This window comes from Mustela putorius, unplaced genomic scaffold (genome assembly GCF_011764305.1).
Source record: "Mustela putorius furo isolate JIRA1106 unplaced genomic scaffold, ASM1176430v1.1 tig00003896_pilon_pilon_pilon, whole genome shotgun sequence".
Classification (NCBI taxonomy): domain Eukaryota; kingdom Metazoa; phylum Chordata; class Mammalia; order Carnivora; family Mustelidae; genus Mustela; species Mustela putorius.
In genome coordinates this window covers 10487133-10510547 of record NW_025422045.1, presented here as the reverse complement: position 1 = coordinate 10510547, position 23415 = coordinate 10487133, and the positions used below count along the sequence as shown (strand labels likewise).

General features: G+C 51.9%; 1 protein-coding gene across 2 annotated transcripts in view; it reads right to left on the bottom strand.

The window, feature by feature from the left end:
- Positions 1 to 23201, bottom strand: part of SMAD3 (SMAD family member 3) — a 116988-nt gene extending 93787 nt beyond the window's left edge. The window contains exon 1 of one of the 2 annotated variants that reach the window (XM_045067606.1): positions 22423 to 23201. In XM_045067606.1, coding sequence (XP_044923541.1) covers positions 22423 to 22628 — 206 coding nt within the window. In that variant the 5' untranslated portion in view covers positions 22629 to 23201. Of the gene's footprint in view, positions 1 to 8992; positions 9511 to 22422 lie in introns of those variants that run through there. The other variant, XM_004758623.3, reaches the window with a different exon arrangement.
- Positions 23202 to 23415: the final 214 nt, after the last annotated feature.

Here is a 23415-nt window from a genome sequence, read left to right as displayed (position 1 = left end):
CTGCAGATTCACCACAATCTTGGGCAACTCATCACACCATTCAGGGGCGCGGATTCCCCCTCTGTCAACGACAGGGTTGGACTACAGGGCCTGTCAAGTTGCTCCTGACTAGGAGAGTAACTGTTCTAAGACCCATACTGTGGCAGGGACTCACACTTCCAAACGACATACTGAGGATCCCTAAGTTGGGGTTCAGAGTATTGAAGTCACTGTCCAGGAGCGCAGGGCTACTACGCAGCAGAGCTGGAGTTTCCAACAAACCTGTCAGACTCCAGACTCCTCGATCTTCCTACCACAGCAGGAGAGGCGCCATGACCCAAACGGCCATATTCCCAGACATGCCCTTTGAAGTTCATCTCTTGAATCAGAATGCCCCGCCCTGAGCAGGGTGAACCCCAATGCAACCCATCACCACGCCCTCAGGGGGCCCTTCACTTGACCTGGGTGTAGCTCTTCCTCACACGCTGGTCTAGGCTTCCACGTGGGGTAGGGCGTGCACAAGCAGGCCCTCTGAGAGAGGCTCACACTCAGGAACCAGGAGACCAGAAGAGCCAAGCCTACTGCCTCCAATCACTAGTTACACCACCCACGGCTTCACTGGACTCTCGCTTCCCCCTCCAGGGCATTCAGCCAGCTCCACCCACTTACCACTGGGCTGCTTGCTGACTGGCTGGTGTCCTGGGCCAAGTTGCTCAGGGCTTCTGGCCCTCCGTTGGCTCATCTAGACTTGCATCTATTTCCAGAGACTGTCACAGAGGTGAAATGAATTCATATACGTGAAGGTGCTTTGTACATGGCAAAACACTGTACATAGGGTAGGTCATGGTGGCAGTGTCCCCTTCCCTGTGACAGCAGCTGGAAAAGAATCCATTATCCTCACATTTATTTCTGAGGCCACACAGTGTAGTCAAAGAACCCCACAGATAAAGGACTAGAGGAAGAGCCTCAGTCCCTGCTTCTGCATTCCCCAGTGAATTGTCCCTGGTCACCGAGAAAATAGAGGTAAGACCTCCTCTGCCCTGTCCCCATACAAGGTGGTCTCAAGACAGAACAATGGACAGTTGCTCTGCGGGCTCTAGAAGCATGCCAGTCATTCTCCCACCAGGAGGCTGGACGTGAAGGAGGTCACAGAAGAAAATGTGGCTTGTTTTCCTGCTGTTCACCATCCCCAAGAGGCTTCAAGGCAAAAGGAGAATTTGTTGAAAGCAGCAGCCATGATCATAGCCTGGCTTCTTCAGAACCAACAGCCCAAAGCAGCCATCCTCCCCCACCCACACCCCAATTAAAAAAAAAAAAAAAAGCCCACTTTGTAAAAGAAAGCTGTTGGGTGTGCTCACACCCATGGGGGTCTCCTGGGAACCGTGAGTCAGGGGCTGAGGGTCTCTGGGGGAAAGCCCCCCCCCAGCTTCCCTGGGCCCTCTCTGTCCAGAGCAAAGGGACCCTAACAAAGGGATGAGATCAGGCGGGCCACACCACACACTCCCAAGTTGCAGACTCTGCTGGCAGAAACGGCTTCCCTCCTGGCCCCAGAGCAGGTGCTGCCTCTGTTGTCAGGGTGGCAGGGGGCAGCTCTGAAATGGTCTTTCCAGCAGCACCCAACTGGGAGTGGTGTGAAAAGCAGCAAAACGCCAGTGAGGTTCCTCTGCTGCCATCCCCACCACACGGCAGCGGACAGCTCTGTGGTTTGGGGGGGTGGGCGGTCTTCTCCCCAGCTTCTCCTGCTCATCTGCCTCCCTTCCCTGTGTTTCCCCAGCTGACAAGCAAAGCGAAGAAAGAACAACAATGTGACCCCCCCCACCTCCATCCCCCCCCCCCCAAGCCCCAGGAGAGGCCACTTCCGCTGAGCAGCAGCTAAACCCAGTGTGTGCCCCACTGAAAATTAGCCCCAGGCTTGAGGCTCTGGAAAGTCCTGACTTCCAGAGCAGAACCGTCCACGTGGGCGAACGGGGAACCGAGAAAACCGATCCCGGCCCAGAATGACCCATAGAGGATTCTCCTGGCCTCCGAGGTGGTCATGGGGGATAAACTAATAAATGCAGATCCCCTGCCCTCCACCCCCTCACCCACCCCCAAGGCTCAAGGTTTCTATTTTTGTTGTAGAGGAGCTCGAGTAATCACCTCTGAGCTGCCAGTCAGCTGGTCCGAGGAACTCTAAGAACTCTGACCTAAACCAGGGCTTCCAAAGGGCCTGGCCGGCTCCACCCGTTTCAGGCAGGGCTGGCCTCACCGCCAAACCATTTCAAAGCGCAGAGCCCGTAAACACAAAATTAAAAGGTGAAGCAACGAGGGAGGGAGATGTTTACTGGAAACTTAAATTCTGCTGCCCAGAAAATATAGGTCTTTTTTTAAACACACAGAGACACGCGCGCGTCTGTGCGCGCACACGTGTAATGGCTTTGCCACCCACCTTCAGAAATATGTACTTTGCTCTATATATAACTTTCTTATCTGCCCCCGATTACACTCAGCTCGTGACCGTGAAGCCCGGAATAATTACCCACAGAGAAATAACAGCCTTGGCCACAGCCAGGGCCTCACGAAGCCAGTGCCGCCTTAACGGACTGTCACACAGCTTGCGCATAGGATAAACCTGAGTTTTCTGAAGCACGGAGAATCGTTCCCATCCATACCTGAAACGCAGCCACCGCCGAGAGGGTGCCAGGTGGCTGCTGGAACCAGGACCAATCGTATTACATGGTATTTCTCAGCCCGGCAAAGAAAGATGCTCCAACTGAAACTATGCAGAAAATTAAGGTGGGCAGAGGGTGGTCATCAAAGCAGGGGTCTGGCAAAGCGCACCCCTCCCTTCCAGGAAGACTCTTGGAAGCCAAGAATGTTGATGGGGACAAGAAAGTCATTCCTGCTAGCAAGGAGGTGCCCACCAGGGCTGTTCCCCTAAAACCATCGACATCATGTTGAAAGTGGGGTTGGGACCTGCACAACAGTGGGGTGGGTGGGTGTGTCTCCCTTTTACTGGTTCACAGCCACATTCCTTGATGCATCTGAACCCCCAAGTACTCACCACGTGACCACAGCAGAGCAGGCCTTCACTGCTATGCCCCTCCCCTACCTGGGTATTAAGCCCCTAGGGAGACTACAGGCTCTTTGGAGACGGGGACACATTTCCCATTTCTCTGGGTGTCTTGCTCAGCGCCATCAATATTTGTTGACTGCTGTACTCCTCGCTCATCTCAAAAACGGCAACTTACATCTAGCCCATGTGTCCACCGCAAAGTTTGTCATCTCAGAACCTCCTGGAACATCCCCCCCCCCCTTTGTGAAACTCTTTGGAGTTGATCAGAACGGACAAGTTCTCCTTCCTCCATAGCTCATTCCACACCAACTTAAGTAGTCACCTTTGCATTCCGAACCACCACCTGAAAGAGATGCACATTTAGCTGGCCTTTCCCCTCTGGGCCCTTTTCCATTAATGTGGAACCCAAACAGCTGTACCCCACCAGATGTCTTAGGCTGCAGGGACGGCTGCCCTGCTGCGAACCACTAACAACCGGGCAAGGATGGGAGTCTTTAAATGGTCCAGCTCATGAAGTGTCCCATGCTCTCAACCAAAGGCAGGACCACTGTCACCGAAGCACAGGGACAATAGCCTACGTGCCTCGATAGCCCCTGGAATCCACCCGGGGCATTGCCAAGGATCTGACACGAAGGTACGCCAACGTTGGCCAAGGCTTCTGACTTTGTCTCTCGAAAAAAGTGTGGGTATGTGTAATGGCCTGTTTAATCCATTTGGGCTCCACCCCCCCGACTCAGTGCTCAGAGTTTCCTGAGCAGAAGTAACCTACTACAGATGGTTCCACTCCTTCGGAGATGTCAGGAAACCACTGACCCAGAGATACGACAGAACCGGAGCTCTAAACCTCACAGTAGCAGCCACTGTGCTCACCAAACCAACACACTGCTAGAATCTAGAACTTTGCTGTCTGAGTGCATGTGCTTTTTGTTTATTTTTTAAGCAACTGCGATCATGCCCCCCATCCCCCCCCCAGAACAGATGTCCGTAACACCGAACCACAGCTTTACATAAGATCTGAGGCTGGGATTCTCCAACCTGGCTGCACAATCACCAGAACTTTAAAATACGGATTCCTGCAGGTCCCACCGGCAGAAATTCCAAAATCACGGATCTGGGGTACAGTCTGGGCAGCAGAGTTTTCATAAAGCGTTAGGGACGTTCTATAGGGAGTCTGACAACCAAATGTGAAATGTTCTGAGGCAGGAGTCTCAGTTACCACAGCTCACCTTAAGCCTCTGATCTTTTTCCATTCTGTCTTCTGGGGGCCCCCATCTCAAGCCCCCACAGCGATTTTACAGTGATCCTGAAACTATCTGAATGAGTAACACAGCCAGTCATTTCTTTGAATGCAAGCTCGAGAATCTGAAGTTTTACAGTGGAAGAAACTTTAAAAGCCTGGTAAGCCAACGCCTTTGGTCTATAAAGGAGGAAAACAGGGGCTGGGGGAGTCAAGTGACTCACCCAAGGTCACCAAGCTGGCCCACTAGGACCTTCTGCCTCTAGGTCTCTCTCCTGACAGCACAGAGCAACCCCTACGAAGACGGACTCGACAAAAGCAGCATCAGGCTCATGGTTCACTTACCGGACACTCTCAGAGGCCGTTCTCCAGTTCCTCTCTGGAAGTTTCCAAGCCTCAGTGGTCTTAAAACAGCTTGAGGACAAAAGGATGCTTCTCCCTAAAGATTCCTGACTGCGTCAGTCAAATTGTAATCCTCAAAGAATATATTTGCTGGCTGAGGTTCATGAAAAAAGCCATTTGCAAAGAGGATCCTAACTGCGGTTTTGAAAGGACACTCTGCTGAGCTGAGCTGCGGGCCTGACACACAGGGAGCGGGTGGTGGATTCTGGTTTCCTGGGGATATGAGAGAGCTGAATGTTGGTTTAAAATCTCTGACCAACCTATGAACACGGTTCCCTTCCTTCCTGTATTTTACGACACGACGGAGGGAATGGTGCCTAGATGCAGCGGAAGCGCGCTTTGGGCTAAGTGGGAATTGCTCTCTGCCTGTGCCCTGATTTCCCCTGGCCCAGGAGCAAGGAGGGGATCCCCATCAGGTGAGCCTCATTCTAGCACAAGCCAGAAGCGTCAGAAAGGCAGAAGTATGTATGACTGTCCAAGTCAACCGTGCATGTACAACTGCCAGGCCACCACAGTGCGTGGTCCCACCACCGCCACTGACTAAAGATGCTCAGTAAATTTCTGGGGAATTCGACAGGGATTATGATGGAATTAAGTGAGATCATTAAGGAGGAACGGGCCACATCTGAAGGTAGAGCATAAGATGAAAGCTTTCCCCTAGGAAAACACGAGCATCCAGAAAACAGCACAGGGGCACCTGGATAGTGCGGTTGGTAAAGCATCCAACTTTTGCTTTCAGCTCAGGTCGTGATCTCAGGGTCCCGAGAACAAGCCCCAAGTTGGGCTCCTGGCTCACTGGGGAGTCTGCTTGAGCTTCTCTCTCCCTCTGCCCCCCCTCCCCCGCACCGCATGCATGTGCATGCACTTGTGTATACTATCTCTCAAAAATAAATAAATAGGGACATCTGGGGGGCTCAGTCAGTTGGGCATCTGCCTTCGGCTCAGCTCATGATCTCGGGGTCCTGGAATCAAGCCCCAGTGTCGGGCTCCCTGCTTAGTGGGGAGTCTGCTTCTCCCTCTGTCCCCTACCCCCACTCATGCTCACTTGTGCTGTCTCTCATATAAATAAAATCTTTAAAAAATAATATATTTTAAAAAAGAAATCTAAAAAACAAAACAAAGGGGAAAAAAAAACAACAACAAAGAAAAAAAAAAACAGCCAAGGCCAGAATCCAAGGAAGAAAGAGAGGACAGAGAGGAATCAGAAAACATGGCAGTTGATTTAGAGCTCTGGGATTCTCTCGAGCCTCTCATTTCGTAGCTGCAAAGACAGATACCCAGAGAAGCCAGGCTGACCTTCTCGAATTCACAAAGCCAACCTCCACCAGGGAGTGGCCAAGGGCCCCTCGGTCTCACGGAAGCAACAGGACCCAGAGACTACATTGCCTCCATGTGCGCCTCTGTCTGTCTTCTCAAGGATTCAACCCTTCGTTAAACCTGAGGCCCCGAGAAGAATGCAAACCAGCGTAAGCTGTGGAAGGACGACAGAAAGGAAAAGCACAGGTGCAATTCCAGGTGTAGCGGGGACCTTCCGGCGCTGACATCCAAAGCACAGAGGTACGGAGGGTCTCTAGCTATGGAGAGAGACACAGAGCTGGGGCGACACCGCCACTGTGAAACCCAGGGAGGGGAGCCGCGTGCACAGCAGTCTGGCTCCAGCCCGGCTGGGGTAGCCCGCCGTCCAGCCTGTGGCTCGATTCTTTTCATGACCGAAGTGAAGGCCGATAGGCAAATAAATAAATAAATAAATAAATAAATAAATAAATAAAATAAAACTAAAAACACGGTGGCCGAAAGTTGACATTCAAAAGGATTCTTGGATCAAAGTCCCTTTGTGAGTACTGTTATTCTACCCTCCTCCTAACGGTAACCACTTCCCACATGAGCCCCAGGAAGGCAACCGTGCAGCCCACAAAAGAGATAGAAATATGACCACACTTCCCTCTTATAAACAGGCGAGGGTAAACATCTGAGACCACTGGTCCACAGCCGTGGTTAAACAAAGGGCTGGGGGTACCCTGGGATGGCACTAGGGCCCTCCACCTCCGCACACGCTGACTCTCCCTCTCCGAGTGGGGAGCTCGGGCCATTAACTTCAGAACCGGAGCTGATCAAACAGGTCCAGCCTCACTTGGGGACAACTTAGTTCGGCTTCAAGGCCAGCCTCACCTGGCCACGACTCCTGGAAACTCAGGAATTTTCAAGGAAAAGGAGCTGCTTTGGTTCCAGGCCTACGCTCAAAGGTGCCTCTCTGTGGGGAACCGTGTTAACAGAGCAGAAGGATGACGTCACGTGTTTACTGAGGGGTGCAACACGCCCCCCTACACGTGGATCAGCAGCGGTGATAGCTTCCCTTTTTTTTTTTTTTAACAATAAAAGAAAAAAACAGCAACTCTCAATCAAGCAAGAAAAACAGGCAAACCTCAAGCAAACATCTTTAATTAGCTTTGAGATGTTCCCCAGGGTCCCGAGTTATCCCAGCATCTAGATCAATAGGAAAATGAAACATGAGGCCTTGGGACAGGCTCTTTTTTTTTTTTTTTTTTTCCTGAATTGGAAAGAAAACACACATGCTGACCTGAAGTCAAGTTATGAGCTTTCTGTGACAGGAAGACTGCAGGGCATTCCATCTCTGCAGAAAGTTCCATCAGAAAACAACAAATAATTACATAAATCAGTCAGCACGTTTGTCTTTCACCGCTACAACATTTATAGAACTCTCATTTCTTCATCTATATGCTTTCAGAGAAAGTTTCCAGTGGATTCAAAGCCAGTGAGACTCCCAAAGACACTGAGCGTGCCGTTAAATTGCACATGGTTTTGAAGCCAGAATACCACAAGAACCTTTAGAAAATTTCCCCTGGGGGCAGGAGGCTCTCAGCTCTGTGCCTTTCCCCCACTGCACACCCAAGGGCAAGTTTCTGCCTTTCTTTCGTCAACAGGAAAACAAGACTGGAGTGGAGGAGACAGAAGTCTGAACTGCTCAAAGCCACCCGCTTGGGTCACAAGATGCCACCCTCAGGCACAGCTCTCCGAGGCCTCCAGGGTCTTCCGTGTGAGTCACACAGCTATTTGTCTCCCCAAACCCCCGATCTCACACTGCTGCCAAAGACGCCACAAGGCACACGGCCATGGGCCACACGCTAGAGGCTCTCCATCACTTCATTGTTTCTCCATCTCTTCTGGACTCTAAGCTCTGTGGGGGCAGGAACTGCTCCCACGGTGGTTTTCCACCACAACCTCAGAATTAGCAAGACATCGAGTGAGTGCTCAGGAATCCGCTCAGAGAAGGTAATCAGGAATCAGCATGTGCTAACTGAAACTGACCAAGTGCCTAGCAGGGATTAAGCACAGTAATGAGTCCAAGAGTCCATATCCACAACTCCAAGAGGCTTCTCCCAAGCCATTACTGGTGCCATGACTGCACGGGACACGACGCTGGCCAGTGAGGTCCCAAGAGGCTCTTCCTGGAGGGAGAGACCCCCAAGGAGAAGAGGCCTTTTCTGCCCCCTGGGAGGGTGGAGCCTGGAGCAGCTGGGGCCATCACAGGACCCAGAGGGGTGGAGCTTGAAGGCAGAACCCCTCAGGCTGAAGACAGGCCAAGCAGAAAGATGGAAGGCTCCCAAGTCCTGGCTGATGCCTGAACCCTCCCACCTCCTGACTTAGAGAAAAGAAACCTCCCCACTCCTGAAGGTGGTATGTGGGTTTCAGGTGACTTGCAGCCCGAAGTACCCCAAGGCAGTGAGTCTGACCCCAATATGGAGAGAGGACAGGAGATAGACCAGAGAGGGAAAGGCCAACTAGCTTAGTGTGGTACCAGGCACGAGGGACTGTGGACTGTGGGCCTCTGCTACGGAGGAGAGGGCTGGAACGGTCCGGATTGCTGGAGCCCGGCAACAGACTGCCGCCTTACCCACGAGATGGCCTGGTCATCTCCATGGAGCCCAGGGCCCAGTTCCCACGATGTCTCTCCGAAGAACCGGAACATAAATAATTAATACTCCCTGCCCATACTCACCCACACACATGCCTCCTTGTGTCTGTGAGGCAGAGAAAGTGGCGGGGGGGTGGGGGGGGCGGTGGATGCGTCTTGTGCTATTTATAAGACACGGCATAGCCACAAAGGATGACGACCAGAGCTCCAAGGTATCAGCTCAAGTTCTCCAAGCAAATGCTGCCAAGCTCGGCCTGAATTTACACTTCCCTTTTCTCAGCCTGTGACCGGTCCTCTCTGTCACTCCAGCTGCTCTCTCCTTGGAGCTCCTCAGACAGGGCCTGGCCTACCGCAGCCCTGTGCTGGGAGAACACAGGGGACTCACCTCTCCAGACTTCCGACAAATTCTTCGGGGCAAGAGAAGATCACAGGAACAAATCCTGAGAACACAAAGCAGCGGCGGAATGGCTCCGAGCCCTTCCCTGTCCTCTGCAGAATTCCACTGGCGGAGGGGTTATGTGGGGCCACGTGCTTCACAGAGGCCCTGGCACATTCCATGCATTTAACACAATCAAAAAGAAAGAGAAGGCATGCTTGCTGTTATTTTTAATTCCTTCCTCAATGCCTTCCAAAATTCCTCAGCAGAAGGATTAGCCACTAAACTTGCACCAGTCGCCGGCCAGTGGGATCCTCAAGGCCTCTAAAACGGAACGGGGGAGCGGGAGAGGTCAGCTCTTCCAGAAGTCTCTGCTCCTGGCCGTTAAATACCATCTCAGTATCACTGGGCCTGAGGGCATCTCCTGGGTTTCCAAGGGACGAGGCCTGTAGAGGATGGCAGACCTTCTCCAGCCAGATGAATGCCTTACACCATCTCCCCATGGCCACCCCCACCCCTGCCCTCTGTCCCCCTCCCTCTGGACTAACCATCAGCCGAGCCAAATGTTCCCTAATTCTGGTCCACTTAAGGAAGCTCTAGCGCTAATGTGATTCTTTCTAAGGCCTCATCCCATTTTCAAATATTGTGTTGCCAACTTGCTACACAACCTTAGGCAAAGTCACTTCCCTGGGACTCACAGTAAGTAAGCCAGACAGTCCCTTACCCTTTAGCGGTACCATAAGAACTGGCTGGTCTAACGCTCCCAGTTACCTTGGCAGGTGGCATAACCATGGCCACAGAGGTAGGGGGCTTGAGGCCGCCTGTTTGCCCAGCTTTGGCTGGACAGTCTGGGCTTATGCTTGCCTTGGGGCCCTAATTAATAATAGCACCACCCCTTCTCACTATTAGAAGTGTCCTGTTCTGTTCAATAAATTCTATCATCACTCCCGATTCTAGAAGGGCTGGTAGAGCTTCTGAGGCAAATCCAGCTCCATCTCATGGGACCTAAAGCAACTTACACAGACCATCACCTGCTTATGAGGCTGAAAATGATAAGAATGGTAGCCCCTTGTGGGGGACCTGGCGTGGGAAGCAGACAGCCAGAGTCAGGAACCAGAGATTTGAGCTCAGATTTCTGCTCTGCTGTTGACCCCTCAAAGCCTCAGCACCCTCCTCTGTGACCATGAGTAACCCATCCTTCTCAGAGTACGGCAGATGGGGAAAGAAGACCAACTAGTTGATCGGTGGCCCCATGCTAGCCTCGGGCATACAGTCAGCACTCAGTTCACACTGTCCCACTCCCGGGGGAGAGGGCTCAGGTGACCAGCCCCAGGTCAACACTGCCGAGTCAAATCCTCAGGCAGGGCCCAGAGCATCAATTTGCGGAAGCTTCTGGCACTGCTGCCTCCCCAAGCATGCACATCCTGAGTTCATACTGCAATTGAATTGTGTGCATCCTTTGTGATTTTTCTCGAAAGGCCACTGTGAAAATCTGGGTGTGAACTCACAAGCCTCAGTCCGTCTCTCTCAGAAAGCATCTTTAGCTATACGACAGAGCAGCGCTTCATAAAGAAATAGCAAATGACACTGTAATATTTTCTGGTCTGTGAGTGCTCTGAATGCATAGCTCATACACACAAATAATGTCAACAGTCCTACTGAGGAAAGTATTATTGTTCCCGTTTCACCGATAGAGAAAGGAAGCTCAAAGAAGCGAGGGGACCCGTCCGAGTCACCAAAGCAGCGAGTGGGGGAGCAGAGGTCTGAACGTGCATCTCCCGAGCATAAACCTAGAGGTTTCCTCGGTTGTCTGCTGTCCCTTCAGAAGCGGGGCTCCATGGGTGTCTTCAAAAACGGTCTACAAACCAGGAGCAGTCCGTGGACCCAAAACTTTATCTTCTGAAAACCTGTCAGCGTCCACTGACAGCATCCACAGAAAGCGAACTCCAACCCCATACGGTAAGTTGTACCCAATCTCTAAATGGTCAGCAGGCTCTCTGCTTGCTCTCAGGGCTGACAGAAATGAGCAACACGGGGGCACCTGGCGGGCTCAGTCAGAAAAACATGGGACTCTTGATCTCAGGGTTGTGAGTTCGAGCCCCACACTGGGTGCAGAGATTACTAAGAAACATAAATAAACTTTAAAAAAAATAAAAAGAAATGAACAACACAGACTTAAGTAAATGATGTTGTTCTCTAATTAGGGAATATAATCTCATTTTTTAAGACACTGAAACGGCGTTCTGTGAATCTGCAGGAGAGAAGGGAGGCATGCTCTCCGACTGCAAGGTGGTCGGGAAATGGAAGGCCTGCTGGCCTAGATGGTCATCAAGGAAGAAACCAAAGAACCCTGTCCGGGGACGTTCCACCCAAGGCGCTGGGCCAGGCACACGGGACACCATGGGGGACGCTGAGATCTGGTCTCGAGGCCTTTGCTTGAAGGGACCAGGCACCACTCGGCTCACCTTCCCAAGGAATCCGTGGGAAGAGGTGAGCGTGACTCACCAGCTAATTACCTGAACACCTGGGCTCCCAGAGCCCTCCTGGCTGGACAGCTAGTCTTCTCCCCTGAGAACGAACAAAACACTATTTTCACCCGGCCCAGACATAGCCTAAAGCTGTCCACGTGGTGGTGTGAGGGATTAGGACTCTAACTTGGGTGACTCGGGCAGAAAATCTTCTGCTACCAGCCCCAGGGTCGGGGAGGAAATGAAGTCCCAACCAGCGGTGGCTTGGACCCCTACCTGAAAATCCCCAAAGTGCTCAAGAGCAAGGTCCAAATGCCAAGCCTGGCCTACTGAAGCCTGGCCAACACGCCCTCCACAGCCGGGCCACCCGGAAATCTCCTCCAGTGCTCCATCCGGCCAGTGTGCCAGGCAGCCTTCGCCCCATGTGCATGTTCTATCCATCCGTCAAGGTCCTGCTGGAGAACCACTGCCTCTGGGAAGCCTCCTGCCTTCCCCCCAAAAAGAGAGCTGCTCTTCCTCTGGGCTCTCAAGTCAATACTGATGTGACCTTTATGAGAGCATCTGTCCTACAAACCCTCCCTAACAGCGGTCGGTGGGACCCGTCCTGCCTCTATACAGCTCAGAGATAGGACCTCACCTCTATGTCTCCATATCCCCTAAGGCCCAACACAACGTCAGTGCCCAGTAAACACATCAGCAAACAAATGCACCAGCAGCATTCCTGCTCTCCACCCCACTTCTGAGACCGGCAACTACAACACATACTGCCTTCTCCCTGAGTTGTAATCCACTCGGATCCAGGTTCAAGGGGAAGGAAATCAGTCTCTGTGGAAGTCCCCAGAGCCTTGTCCATACAGCGGTACCACCTAGGCTGGGCCTCAGTTGTGGCCCCACAATAGAGAGGAGGTGCTAGAAACCGACCTGCTCTGCCACTGGTGGGTCCTAAGCAGAGGACGTGCAAAGGCCTACATGCCATAGGTCCTGTTCGAAAGATAGAAGTCAAGGTTACAAACCGATAAATAGAATGTATTCTATCCTTCTACCCTACCAAATACCTTAATGCAACCTCAGAAGGCCAGCTTTGCATTTAGAGTTCCCTGGCCCCTGGGTTTCACAGGGGAATGTGGACATTCAGGGAGAACAGGGCCCAGATGCCAGCCTACCCCCGGCACTATCACACATACTGACCAGCTTTATGCACACCCATACAGATGCCATAAGTGTGAAATCCATCCGACTCCTCCATCCCCCTGCCCTGCATGCCTTGTCAGAACCTTAGGCTCATGGGCGCCCACGTGTCCATGTCAGGAAGTGGAAAGGAAGAAACCAAAGAACCCTGTCCGGGGACGTTCCACCCAAAGCGCTGGGCCAGGCACACGGGACACCATGGGGGGACGCCAAGATCTGGTCTCGAGGCCTTTGCTTGAAGGGACCAGGCACCACTTGGCTCACTTTCCCAGGGAATCCGTGGGAAGAGGTGAGCATGACGCAGTATGCCCTCCCTGGGGCAGATGGATCCAGGAAAGGCCCACACAGGACTTGGAAGCAATCTTGAGATGATGGGGGCAGGGAACTGAAGGGTTAGAACCCAAAGCATAGCCTGAAAGGAGGAGGTGTGGGCCCTAGATGGGCCACCCCTTGACCCTACAGCTCTGTCACGTGAGAGGGAGCACCCCCCGGAAGGAGGATCAAAGCTCGGCCCTGCAGGCAGGAGTCCTCTCTGTGAACACCTAAGGGCAGTCAAGGGCACCACCACCCGCATCTACACAACCAGTGCTGATCATCCTTACTCAATCACCAAGCCGAATGGTGAAGTGGTGGTTGGGACCAGAACTGCTTTCCAACCAGGTCTCAAAAAAAAAAAAAAAAAACCCCAGCAACAACAAACATCGTGCACTTGCACACACCTACCCGCTGGCTATCAGTGACAAGGGCTTGAGTCACCGCATTTCTGCTTCAGGAGCCAGCCCATCCCCCACCCCAGGAGCCCTGATTCATCAAAGTTTGTTTTCAATACTATTATTTTTAGTCAGTCAAACAATTTTTTAAATGACAATAAAGAGGGGGAGAGGGAGGGGGTAGGGCAGAACCACCCAAGAAAATGAATTGTTTCTCTTTCCTTTCCGTGGCTGGCCTAGCCCTCAACCAACCATGGCATGCTTGGGTGCCCTTGCTGGGCTGGGGGGCGGGGATTGTCACTATGGGAACTGAGGTTCTCCCAAGGGTGAGCTCTGAGAGCAAGGTTGGGAAGGGGGTTCCTCTGCTGCAATGGACTGCCACTCTCTGTCAAATATCCCTCCTGAAAGGGAAAGGGATTTACTGCGCACCTACTATGGGCCGTGAGCTGCAAATATGGGGCAAGGTCTTGATCTCTCTTACCTCATTTGGATTGATTTATGGCGGTCCCATCCGCATTTTACAGATAAGGAAACAGGCTCAAGAAATTGAAGCAAATGTACCCAAGTTTGCCACAGAGCCAGCAACTGGCAGACGCAGACCCAGGCCTGGCAGACTCCAGAGCCCTTTGCTCTTTCTTCATTACCAGGCTTTTCCTGTCTACCCACGCCCACCCCATCCCCACCCCTGCTCCCCAGGTAATATTTTAAGCATCTTTTGGGTTAGAAATAAACGGCTACATGCAAAATTTAAAGAGACAGCAGGATAAACCAACTCACCCAGCCCTCCCATGCACACAGAGAAATAAGGCTCACCTTGAGTTCGAATTCAACGAGGGTCAGAGAGACTTTACAACGGGAAAGATTTGAAGCAAAAGGAAAAACCCAATTTCCATCGTCAGGGCCTGCTTTCAGCCGCTTGTAACTACTCAAAAAGTCTTTTCTGGATCCATTACTCCACAGTTGGGCTTAGCCCAGAGGTGATTTTTTAAGGAAAAAATGCCTTTTGGCATTTTTGAGCCGTGACAGCGTAAAAACAGACCTTTAAAACACACACACCCAAAAAGCATCACTATTTTCAAGAGTCCAGTCTAAAAGGAAAAAAAAAAAAAAAAAAAGGTGACACCTCAGAGCTACAACTTGGCTTGGCAATCGGTGATGGAACACGGAGCAGCAAAAGTAACCAGATTTATAGCTCTGGAAGTTTCAGAGGTAAACCCGTACACAATGTGTCTTACACAGCGCTCTCGTCCTTTGCTGAGCAGAGCATTAAGGAGAAAAACTTGCCTGATGTTAGCATGGAGGGCCAGGGGTTACAGAAAAAGTGCTTTTTCGGGGGGAAACTCACTTTTCATTCCCTGGCTGGGGTTTCAATTTGTAACCTCCACATTGCCTAACAAAAGGCAAAATGCTTTCCAAAAGTATAGCCTTTCTTTATATAGATGCTTGAAAATAAATAAAAGAGGCTTCCTGGGTAAGTTCTGACATAGGAGCCAACATTTTCCACAGGTATCCGTCAGAATGCCCACCTCTTCACCGGTCACCATTTTTAGGCATCTGTGGTCATTAGTGCCTGTAAACTTCCGGCTCTGAGAATGGCCAAAAATAGCAACAAAAGGAGAAAAATTGCTCAATGCATCTGAAGACACATAGCCTTCATGTCTCTAGCCTCGAATTTGGTCATTTTTATATTCCTTGGTAGTTACAATTCGGGGATTTAGATTGAGAGAGTTAAGGGAGAGGCAGCGAGGACAGAAGGGTAACATAATAAAAACTAAGACTGGATTATAGTTTTATTACTTTCACTTGTATAAATTAATTGGCTCGACTGACAGGCTCTCAGGACATTAATAATCAAGAAAGACCTGTGATGGGGGCGCCTGGGTGGCTCAGTGGGTTAGAGCCTCTGCCTTCAGCTCAGGTCATGATCCTGGGGTCCTGGGATGGAGCCCCGCATCGGGCTCTCTCCTCTGCAGGGAGCCTGCTTCCTTCCCTCTCTCTCTCTGCCTGCCTCTCTGTCTACTTGTGATCTCTGTCTGTCAAATAAATAAATAAATAAAATCTTAAAAAAAAAAAAAAAAAAGAAGAAAGAAAGAAAGACCTGTGATGGATTATTCAACTGAATGCATCCAAAGGAGAGATCCTGAAATGCTTGCATGAAAACTACTTTAGTGTTAGAACACCAATAACACCTTGCTCACCTATGAACTGGGAACATCTGAGGCCCAGAGATGTTAAGCAATTTGCCCCAGGTCACACAGCCAATCCGAAACAGAGCTAAGCCTAGAACCTAACCCAGGTCTGCTGACTCCTGCCTCCAAAAGGAACCCCAAAGCCCTGTTTATAACGAACTTTTCTTTGACAGCATTTCTTGGGAGAAAAAGCCTGCTAAACAAACTTCAGCCTAGTCCAGAATTAGCCAAACTTCTTAATTAATAGGCTTCGACTGTGTTTTCATTTTCAATTGAGTCTTTCTGTCAAAACATTCTGCAGCAGATACGGCTGTGGCTGGCTCTATTTACAGCAGAGGCCTCGGGTAATCACCAGCAAATAGGGTGACCTGTACTACAGATTTATTTCTAAAACCATTAATTAAATAAAAACAAAAAATACCGTTACACACGCACACAGGCACGCACACACACACGCAAATCCTCTTTGTCAGGAGTCTGTAAACTGTAGAGCTTGAGCTATTCCGCTCTCCAGCCTCAAGAAAACAGTATTTTCAAATTCACCAGGGGGAACACCTAGGGCATTATTACAAATCCAAAGAACCCATGTTGGCAGCCGGTGGACTAGAAGCTACCAGACGGTAGGGGTGGTGCCAGTCTTCTTGACTCTGTCACTCCTGCCCCCTAGCATAGCGTTTGGCTCCAGGGACAGACGATGCAGGAAAGCAGAAAAAGGAAGGGGACGAGTTCTCTGGGGATCGTGGTTCTGAAACTTGGCACAGAGTAAAATGAGAAACCAAATTTTTGGCGGGTTGGGTTGATATGGCCATTTCCAACTGTTTCCAGGATACACTGGACGTGAAGGGGGAGACACGTTGAAGGCTCCGTGGCCAAGAACTGCTCAGTGGTCAGCAGACGAGTCCCCGCCCCTCTGGGGGAGTGGCTAGTACCGTCCAACTGGGCCTCAGCCATTCCCACCTGCACCAGGAGGTAAAACCTCCCAGCCCCAGATGCAGAGGAGGACAAAAAGTTCATTAGGTCTAATCATGAGCCTTGTTAATTGCAGAAAACTCTATCTCCTTTTTAGGAGGCTGAGGGGAGAAGCGGAATAAAAAGATGGGAGAATAAGGTAGTGGGAATGAAGTCTGATTCCAATTTTTAAAGCCAGCGCTTCCTGGCCCTATTTATTTCATAAAGGAGTTCACGCAGAACAATGGCTGTATTGTGCGTTACATGGCATTAAAATCCCCTAATAAATTAACAAGGGAAAATTAATGGTCGCTCGGTCCATTAAATCATGTTAATTTTATTTCCGTTAAAATAATACAGCAATTACAAGTTTACATTATTAAACCAATATTTATTTTTCAAGAACTCATTTTAATTGGATTTCTGATGTGATAAGCTTGGGCCACATTCTCTCAATTTCATCGGCTTCTTGCGTTTCTCATCAGAACTAAATGACTACTGTATTGGCTGACTTTCTTCCACGATTAAAATGGTCACTTGAAACTTGACATCCTTGTGAAGATTTTTCTTTAAAAAGGATCATTCAAAGCTCTTATGTCCACGCAGAAACTCAGGCTTACAAGATTCAGTTCAGCAAGTGTTAACCAGAGACCCAGAAAGCCAGGTCACACCAGAATGCTGAAATTCTAAGTATCCACGATAATCAACAAGTTACCCAGTGTTTACTGACACTCTTTGTTACATTCGGAGCCAATATATCTAAAGTCACTGTTCCCACCGAGGAAACCTGAATTTCAGGTTTGCAATACTAAATTACTTCTTACTTCGACGAGAGAATGCTGTCAGTGGAATAAATACAGCACAATGGTCACTGACCCGGCCATGCAGGCCACGAAGTAACATTTTTACAACAGTACTCAGTTTAGCAAAAGACCAAGAAGATAAAGACATCCTCATTCCCGGAGACCAATATCACCATGTACCCACAAGTTCACGTGATCATGTTTGTAGTCCAGAAACTTCCTTTGGATAATAATTCCTAGCACTGACCCTTCCCACCTCCCCCCACCCCCTCCCACAGAATTATCAGTCTGTCCCCATGTCCCTGGGCACTTTGTCCATCCCTGGGCTGTAGCACATTTCCTGTATCTTTGGCCAAGTCCTTCTCCCCGTCCCCCCACCCCTGGACAGGGAGCTCCTTAAGCAATGGTACTAGATATTTAACAAATGAGTGAATAATTCAGTTAAGAACCAGGGATAAACACAGAAGGCTGAAAACGTAACACACATCTGCCGAACTCCCTGGTCTACAGAACATTTCCATAGGCCTTCCATCAGCCTGATTTCACAGGTACAGACGAGAAGGCTCTGAAACATTAAAGGGAACTCCTCAATCCATCGAGATGGGAAAAATGGTAAGATCTAGGACTTGAATTATCTTTTTTTTTTTTCCTGGCAAAAACAGATGGCGGCCATTATTTTGTTTTCTAGCAAGGACCTCCACAATATTTAAAAGACACCTTATAGGGCGCCTGGGTGGCTCAGTGGGTTAAGCCGCTGCCTTCGGCTCAGGTCATGATCCCAGAGTCCTGGGATCGAGTCCTGCATCGGGCTCTCTGCTCAGCGGGGAGCCTGCTTCCCCGCTCTCTCTCTCTCTGCCTGCCTCTCTGCCTGCTTGTGATTTTTCTCTCTGTCAAATAAATAAATAAAATCTTAAAAAAAAAAAAAATAGACACCTTATAGTCCCCAGCCCCCACCCCTCAAATCACTCCATGTTAGAACTCATTTTTCTTCTGATGGGGGGGGCGGATAAAAAAGCAATAGCAGTTAGACCCTCACTTAATGCCTTGTTAATCCTTCCCTTATTGAAGTGGAAGCTCCTCTCAGGCAGGAGCCATCTCAGATTTACCTGCGCATCCTCTCCCATTGCCTGGAATATTGACTCAGACCTGGGAGGGGGCCAAGAACCATCAATGAATCAACAAGATCTAATTCCGTAGCCTCTGATCAGGAACTGGGAGCAAAGAGCTGTCTGTAAGATACACTAGCCCAAACATTCAACTCCTGGGAGCAAGCGGCAAGTTCCAAGGTTCCAAATGCCAAGGGAACACCAAATGTCTCCCAGATTCAGCCAGAGCTCGAAGCCAGCCCCCGGGGACAGCTTCTGTGGTCTGTGGGGCCCTTCGTCTCCCCAGTTCCCTGTGTGAAACTCCCTTCATCAAGGTTAACCAGAGAAAAGAGTGGACGGACAGCCTCCCTGGCAGCCGGAAGTGGGCTTGCTTCCTGAGGGACCAGAGTGGCGCTCTGAGCGGCATCGAGGGAGGTGAGTGGACAGGAGATAGTGAGGTCAAGAGGGTATTAAAAAGAAGCCACTCTTGCAGCCCTGGTCATAGGTCTGCCCCCAGATGTCTGAGAAAGGAGCCTTAAAGATGACGATCTTTTTCCTTTCTCCCTAGGGGGAGAGTAGCCTGGCAAATTCCAGGTGGTGAACAGGAGGAGGCCATGTTCAAAGAACAGAGTCACAGAGGAAGAGGAGATGGCACGTGTCAGACCCTCTGTCTGGTTCAATTCCCCCATTTTCCTCTGGATGTTGACACAAGAAAGCCCAGATTCCCTCCCAAACCAACCAGACTGGAAGCCTGGTCCAGCTCCCAACAACCAGGCCAAGGCATGGAGCCCATCAGTAGAAGGACAGTTACCAGTGTCCATCAAAACAAGTTATTCTTAAGTGTGCCTGGCCCGATCACTGACCCAGCATGAGCACACCTTCTCGTCCTCTCTGTGGTAAAGCTAGGACTCCATGCTTCCCAGCTGGCCAGGAAGATGCCTGCTGCCTTACTCAGATACTCGGGCAGGTGACGGGTAAGATGCTGTTATACAACTTGTCTAAGTTCTGCCCAGACTGCCAGACCTCAGAGTCTCCTGATAGCCTCTCGCCTGGTGAATCTAAATCAAGCTCTTACCACTTCCTTGGCACGGGTCTCTCTCACATTCTTGGTATCAGTAAGCCTGCATCGCTCCAGCTCTCCTGATCACCGAGACAGGTTACAGCCGGCGTTAACACAAGCAAGCCTGCCGTCTAGAAGACCCTAGGATACTGCCGTCCTTGCCAAAGGTTGCTGATGTTGATCATGATTACACATTAGCCAAAACACGCTTGTCAAATCTCCCCAGACTGAGGTCTCCTGAAACCCCAGGGTAGCTTTAACTACTCAGTGCTCCATCCCCTTCCACACACCATGGGATAACTAGGTTAAACATCGCCCTTGGTCAGCTCTCCAAAGCCCTCGTTATACAAGGTAGTGTAGAGACAGCAGACAATTTGACAAACACCACCACCGCACTCTTTGGGGCTTAGCAGACACACTGATATCACCAACGTGGAGGCCAGCTAGACACCTCCCCAAGACATGGCCTTTAGTTTCCTGCCCACGACCAAAACAGTGGCAGCCGTTGCCAAGGGAGACAAGGTGACCCAGAGGCGTGGGCACAAAATCCAGGGATGGAAATCCATTTTGTCTGGATCCACCCAAGCAACTGGGTTTCCCGGAGAAAAGATTAAAAACAAAATCTACCTTCCTATTTGGCCCTTGCTAGGCAGGTAGAAGACACCGCACTCCTAACAGAGAGTCATGCAAAGGCCGGGCACAAGTCAATCTGAACTCAGAAAGGTCCAAACTGTTCCTGTGCCTCACGCTGTGGAGGACCTTGGAAGAGGAAAGGGCAGGCCCTAGCTGAGCTTCCCTAGAGGGCAAACCCCGACCAAGGCAAGAGCAAGCAAGGGTTCTCCTTCAAGCAGTCACCAACCCAAAGACAGAACACCACCAACCTTACCAGCAGAGATCCACAGCGCCCCCCCTGCCCCCAAGCTAACCGTGCTCTAGCATTCAGCAAAGAATGTATTCAGAACTTTGAAGTAGAGAGCAGCCCGTGGTAGGAAAAGGAGCACATGTAGTCAGAGTCCCAAGTCCACTGGGCCAACCCTTTTCATCTCCCTCCTCCAGTTTTCTCAGCTTTAAAAAGGAGATAAATCTGCAGTCTGACGGCCTTATCTATTTTCCAGGAGTTTCTTTCTCGATTTCATTAAAACCATGTGAAAGTGCTTTGTAAACTATAAAGCACTTTACGCAGCTGCTCATTTTATAACTAATGCCTGCCTTTCTTTCTTTCTTTCTTTCTTTCTTTCTTTCTTTCTTTTCCTGTTTCAAGGCACAAAGCACTTATCCTCAATGCACTCAGACAGGTAAGAAGGCATGTTTTACACATCTCTCCCCAGATGCGAGAAGTATGACACTCATTCACCCTACCCCCGCCCCCCTAACCAAAGGAATAAAGAAGAATTCAGAACCAGAGCTGGGCCCAGAATCCAAGGCTCAAGACCCCATCACATCACACCACCGCCTCTGAAGTCAATTCTGGCTCCTGATCACAGGCCCAGGGCGCACTTCCCAGACGACACACCACCTTCCCTCCCCTTTATTGACTGGATCCACCCAGTTAAAAAAAATATACTACTTTTTAAGCCAGCTCTCCCACCATATGTGGCATTTATTTCCAGAGGAGGCCCGTTCTGGGTTCCTGTGGACAGATGTTGCTTTGTGCCTGCCTCACACGGCTGGCAGGCCGTGTACAGCTGCCCCAAGCAGGTGGCCAAGGAGGCAGTCCACTCCTGGCCCAGCAGCAAGGCCCACAATCTCTGTGGAACTCGGGTCCTGCAGACCCTCTGCTCATTCCTCTGCAGCCTGGGACCCCCAGGGACATCCCACCCCTATGCACACACACAAACGTCTATGCACACACACAAACATCCTTGGTGCAGAGTCAGAATTTAAAGGGGGCCCAGAGGGAGAGACAGGAGGCTAAGTTGTCCCCCCTACCCTGACACTCTCTCTTTCTCTCAAACACACACACACACACACACACACACACACACACACACACACTTCCCAGCCAGGGGCAGCAACACTAATAGAAAGCCCTGGGGAGTGAAGTCACTGACCCCTTCCATCAGCCATCTGTGAGCTCCCGCCTGACCTAACTAGCGCGAGGCGGAGGAGAAAGGAGGTCCAGACAGATGGCAAAGCGCTTTGGGAAGGAGGGCTCTGCAGGAATGCGAGGGCCGATGCGAGGCCCACTTTGGGGTGCGTTGTTATCTGATCAGCTCGAAGCTCGTTCTCTCCTCCATCAGCCCGCAATCTCAGGCTGAAAGCTGGACAAAACAATCGTCAGGGAAGGGGGAGAAGAGAAGACCCTAACCTCTGCCACTTGTCTCTCATTTGAAAGCACTGCGCGGCAACTAAAGTGCGTGTGTGCGGAGGGGGCGGGAGACTGGCACAACCGAGTCTAAAAATACTGGATAAAAATGCTAATCCCGAAGGCAAAGAGAGAACCAAGAAGGAATCTGTCAATCACGAGGCTCCCGCTCCTCACCCACAGCCCCAGCTGTACGGACTGCATTCCTGTTGCGGAGGAAAGAAGTGGGGGGACAGGACTGAAGGAAAGAAAGGGAGAGACACCACCACCTCCACGAGCGCGGGCCGCGGGGGCGGGAGGCGGCGGCGGAGGAGGGGCTCCGGCCCGCGGAGCTGAACAAAGCGGGCCTCAACTTCTAGCCCGCAGCTCCCCGGAGTGGGGGCTGCCAATTCCAGCAGCACCCCCCTTTCACGGAGGTGAAACACGAATGTGAGGTCTGGAAGTGAGAGTGCCCCGTGGAAGCCCCAGGCTCTGAATCTTTGCAAATCCAGAGAAGGTTTTGTTTGGGGTCCCCCCCAGCCTCTTCCGGACCGCGCTCCCACTGCCCCCCCTTACACACACACACACACACACACACACACACACACACACACACGAGCCCTTTAGCTCCAACCCCACCCGACCGGCCCCGCCATGCCAGGGGTCTAGGCGGGCGCGCCCCCCGGGTCGCTAGGGCCCCCCACCTGGGGATGGTGATGCACTTGGTGTTGACGTTCTGCGTGGTGATGGCCTTCTCCAGTTCGTCCAGCTGCCCCGTCTTCTTGAGCTTCTTGACCAAACTCTTGACCGCCTTCTCGCACCACTTCTCCTCCTGCCCGTTCTGCTCGCCCTTCTTCCAGCCCAGCAGGCGCTTCACGATCGGGGGGGTGAAGGGCAGGATGGACGACATGGCTGGGGAGGACGCGCGGGCGGCGAGGGGCGCCCCCGGCGGGGCTGGGCGCTGCGGGGCGCCGAGAGGGCACAGAGGGGAGCTCGGCCGCCCAAACTTCGCCCCAACTCCCGGCGAACTTGCCCGTGCTCCGGGCCGGGCCGCGGCGCTGCAGCCAGCGGGGCTCGGCGCGCGGCCCTGCGCCCCGAGCGGTTCCCGCGGCGGGAAGGAGGGCGGCGGGGGAGGCGGGCGGACGGCCGACAGCGGCGCCGGGTCGGGAAGGCCCCGAACGCCGGGCGGAGGCGGCGGCCGCGAGACTCAGAGTGGCAGAAGAAAGTTTGGGTTTCCGCACGGGGTAGCTGTTTGGGTGCCGCCTCCAGGAAGGAAAGTCCAACCCCCCAGCCAAACTTTGCTCGCCTCGCTCGCTTTGATGCGCAGATCCCTCCGCCTCGGCAGCCTCGCTTCCCCGCTCCCCTCCTCCTTCCCGGCTCGCTCGCTCGCTCGCTGGGCCGGCCCGGGGCGTGCGCCGCGCTCCCGCTCCCGCTCCCTCTCCCGCTCCCGCCCGCTCCCAGTCTGTGTTTCATGCAAATCCGCGTGCAGCCTCCTTTCCAAGCGCTGTCACCGCCCCCTCGCCGCCGGGGCTCCCCGCCTCCTCCCCCGCGCCCCGCCGCCTCCGCCCCCGGGCGCCTTGCCCACCCCCAGCCTCCGGGAGGGCGCCCGGCCTTCCCCCTCCCAGCGCAGAGCACGCCCACGTGGGCGACCCTGGCCGGCGGCGGCCCTGCCTGGTGCGCGCAGGACCCCGCGCGGC